This window comes from Cucumis melo, chromosome 11 (assembly GCF_025177605.1).
Source record: "Cucumis melo cultivar AY chromosome 11, USDA_Cmelo_AY_1.0, whole genome shotgun sequence".
Taxonomy (NCBI): domain Eukaryota; kingdom Viridiplantae; phylum Streptophyta; class Magnoliopsida; order Cucurbitales; family Cucurbitaceae; genus Cucumis; species Cucumis melo.
The window spans coordinates 11065979-11069122 of NC_066867.1; the positions used below are offsets into that span (position 1 = coordinate 11065979).

General features: G+C 36.2%; 1 protein-coding gene across 1 annotated transcript; it reads right to left on the reverse strand.

Moving 5' to 3' along the window:
- Positions 1–2877, reverse strand: LOC127143837 (uncharacterized). Its single transcript, XM_051079048.1, has 7 exons — positions 2749–2877; positions 1582–1698; positions 1236–1492; positions 926–1141; positions 659–850; positions 223–550; positions 1–139 (listed from the first exon to the last, which is right to left on the reverse strand). The coding sequence occupies exons 2-6, from the start codon at positions 1691–1693 to the stop codon at positions 230–232; spliced, it is 1098 nt and encodes a 365-aa protein (XP_050935005.1). The 5' UTR covers positions 1694–1698; positions 2749–2877; the 3' UTR covers positions 1–139; positions 223–229.
- Between the last annotated feature and the right edge of the window lie 267 nt (positions 2878–3144).

A 3144-nucleotide genomic window follows, 5' to 3' on the forward strand; every position in this document is an offset into this window, starting at 1 on the left:
TTAAAAAAATAGAATTAAAATTAATAATACGAAAATATAGTTCACTACAATAAATATAGTTCTCAAAATAGAAAAAACATAAACATAAGAAAAAGTCTTCCAACGAGGTGCGTATGCGCGTCATTCTACACCTTCGGTCCTAAAAATGATATAAAAATAACTAAATTTAGTACATAATCATATATTTGCAAAAACTTAAGAATAATAGAGACATATACGTACCGCAGAGCTAGGGATCATGTGGTGGTCCTTGTTGTGCACGGGTAAATTCTTCTATCATCTTTTTCATACTTTCCACTTGTGAAGCTAATGCTTGGTGATTTCTATCTTGTACTTCAATCCGTTCCAAAGCTTCTTGAAGTTTAGCTTGTAATTCAATCTCTTTTTCTGTGAACTGCGAACAAGATGTCGACGAACTGCTTGCACTCGCCGTTCTGCGGGCCTTCGGCTTGGGTCCCCAACCAAGGCCTTTTGAGTAGCCTGGTCGTCTACCCAACACCTGATCGCATATCTCATCCTCAGAGAGTGGCTGACTACCCTCTGGGGTAGGCTGGGATTGGAGTTCCAGCATTTGATTATGCAACAAATTTAAAAACTATGTTAGGTAACGCGCAAAAATATATAATGAAAGTGGATAATTAATAAGGGCATAACTTACATGCGCATCCTCGGCGGCCTGCGACACGAATGTCCCAGCTCGAACGTGTGTTTCCCGAAACAATTTCACACGATCGACCGGCTTCCCTTTTCTTTCAGCGAGCTCATACTGTCGTTGTAGAAACGATTTGGACCCGCTACTATGATTGTGAGGCTGCTTCTGTCTAGCAGCCTTGTTCGTCCGTGATTGCTCCTGCATTAAAACAATTATATTGTTTATTTCGTATACATATTAAAACTTGTTATCATAATTAATCATGACAAATACCTGGAATGCACGACTGATATAATGGTCGCAGAGGAAGTGCCAATCCTCATCACGTCCAACCAATGCGTTTGGTAGGTTGGCACGAGCCTCCTCCGGGTCGCTGTATTTTTTGAAATGTCTATGACAGTCGACCCGGAACTCTTTAAAGGTCGTGAGCATCTGATGCTCAACAAACCTGTTCATCGCTTGATCATTGAAATCAAGCACAAACAATCGCTACACATTACAAACATAACACATTAGATTGGTTAAAGTTAGATATGTTTCAAATGAAATCATATATAAATGTGTAGTGCATTTAATTACGTACTTGGAGGTCGCCCTTGACGACCTCAATGTATTCTCTCCCAACGTCCGCCCACTTAAGACAGCGGACGGGAAATGTCTTTCGCACGCACACGCCTATCGCCTGGCTGAAGCGAACGGCGTGTGGAGAAATAGGCTTCTCCGCTCCAGGGGCGATCGTCATCGGAATGCGCCCATTTATTGCAACGTGGCGCTCTAACTCCAAGAGTCGAGACTGCGCACGTCTCCTAGGAGTCGGAGTCGCTTGTTGAGAAGAAGACTCTGCTCAATAAATCGATAATAACATATAAAGTTAGAAAAAAGAACATGAAATATTTGTAAGTTAAAATGAAGAAAATTCTTAGACTCACCCGTATGGTCGCCCACAGATGATGACCCTCCCGCGATGTTATTATCTAAATCGTCCTCAAACTGGAGGAACATATCGTCCGTCTCCATAAAATTTGATCGTCGATATGACATAATGGCTATGGACATAGAAAACAAACATTTTCAATTTAACTTAAACCTCCCTCTCCCCAGATAAGTAGTAATTCCATTTCATAATAATTATTGTTGTAGTTGTTGAAAATGAAATAGAGAGCATTTTGGACAAATTATATCTTGCCTTCTAGTTTATTATTGAATTGAATAATGGAAGGATATCAAAAAGAAGTTTATATTATACATAAAGAAACAAAATGATAGAATGAGCATGAAGACACTTTGTTGGCATGACAAAGATATATATATATATATATATATATATATATATATATATATATATATATATATATATATATATATATATATTCAAATTGGAATTGAAATTCAAATTCATATTTATATGCATATTTAAATTCAAATTAAATCTTTATCTCAAATTCAATCTTAAATTCAAATTAAATCACAATCCCAAATTCAATAAACACCCCCCCCCAATTTCAATATAACCTCAAAAATCTCAAATTCAATTTCAACTTCAATCTCAACGTCAATCTTAAATCTTAAAACCACTTCAAATTCAAATTCAACACTAAAACCTAAAACTAATTCAAAATCTATATCCTCAAACTATTTCAAAATCTAAATTCTAAAACTAATCCTAAAACTAATTAACTAAAGCAAATCTAAACCATTTTAAGTTTTTTTTCTTTTTTTTTTCTATATTTTATAAATAGTTTTATTTTGTTTCTATTCATAAAATTTTTTCTTTATATAATGGTTTTTTTCTAATAAAGTAATAAAATAAATGACGATTTCATTGTTCGAAAATTTGCCTCAATTATTTTTCTCTGTCTTTTATATATTAAAAAAAACTTTATAATTTGCATAAAAAATATATAGAAATTGTAATACTTTATCAAAAAAAACCCTAAAACATAAAACATAAACTTAAACTAAACTAATTTTTTAAACTAAACTAAACATAAAACATAAACTTAAACTAAACTAATTGTAAAACCCTAAACTAATTTTTATCAAAAAAAACCCTGAAACAAAAACTTAAACTAAATAAATTTACATATTTCACTTACCTAAAGTGGCAGACGGCGACGAGGAACAACGGCGAGGGCGGTCGGCGACGGACGGCGGCGGAACAAAAGGAAATTTCAACGGCGGCGACTTCTTCTTCTTCTCCTTTCTTTTTCTCCTCCTCTCGGTTTCGGTTCTGTAATTCACAGAACTGAAACGAATTTAAAGGGGAATTCCCGACGCAGTGACGTGGCGTCGGGAAATCCCTCAAAATGCGTCGGGAAAAGGGGAATTCCCGACGCTCATTAAACCCCTTTTCCCGACGTTTTACGCGGCGTCGGGAAAAACCCCTATTCCCGACGCACTGTTCACGGCGTCGGGAAAAACCCCTTTTCCCGACGTATTCTTGCCGACGCCTTCGTGGTGCGTCGGGAAAGATGGTTTTCCAGACGCATCTC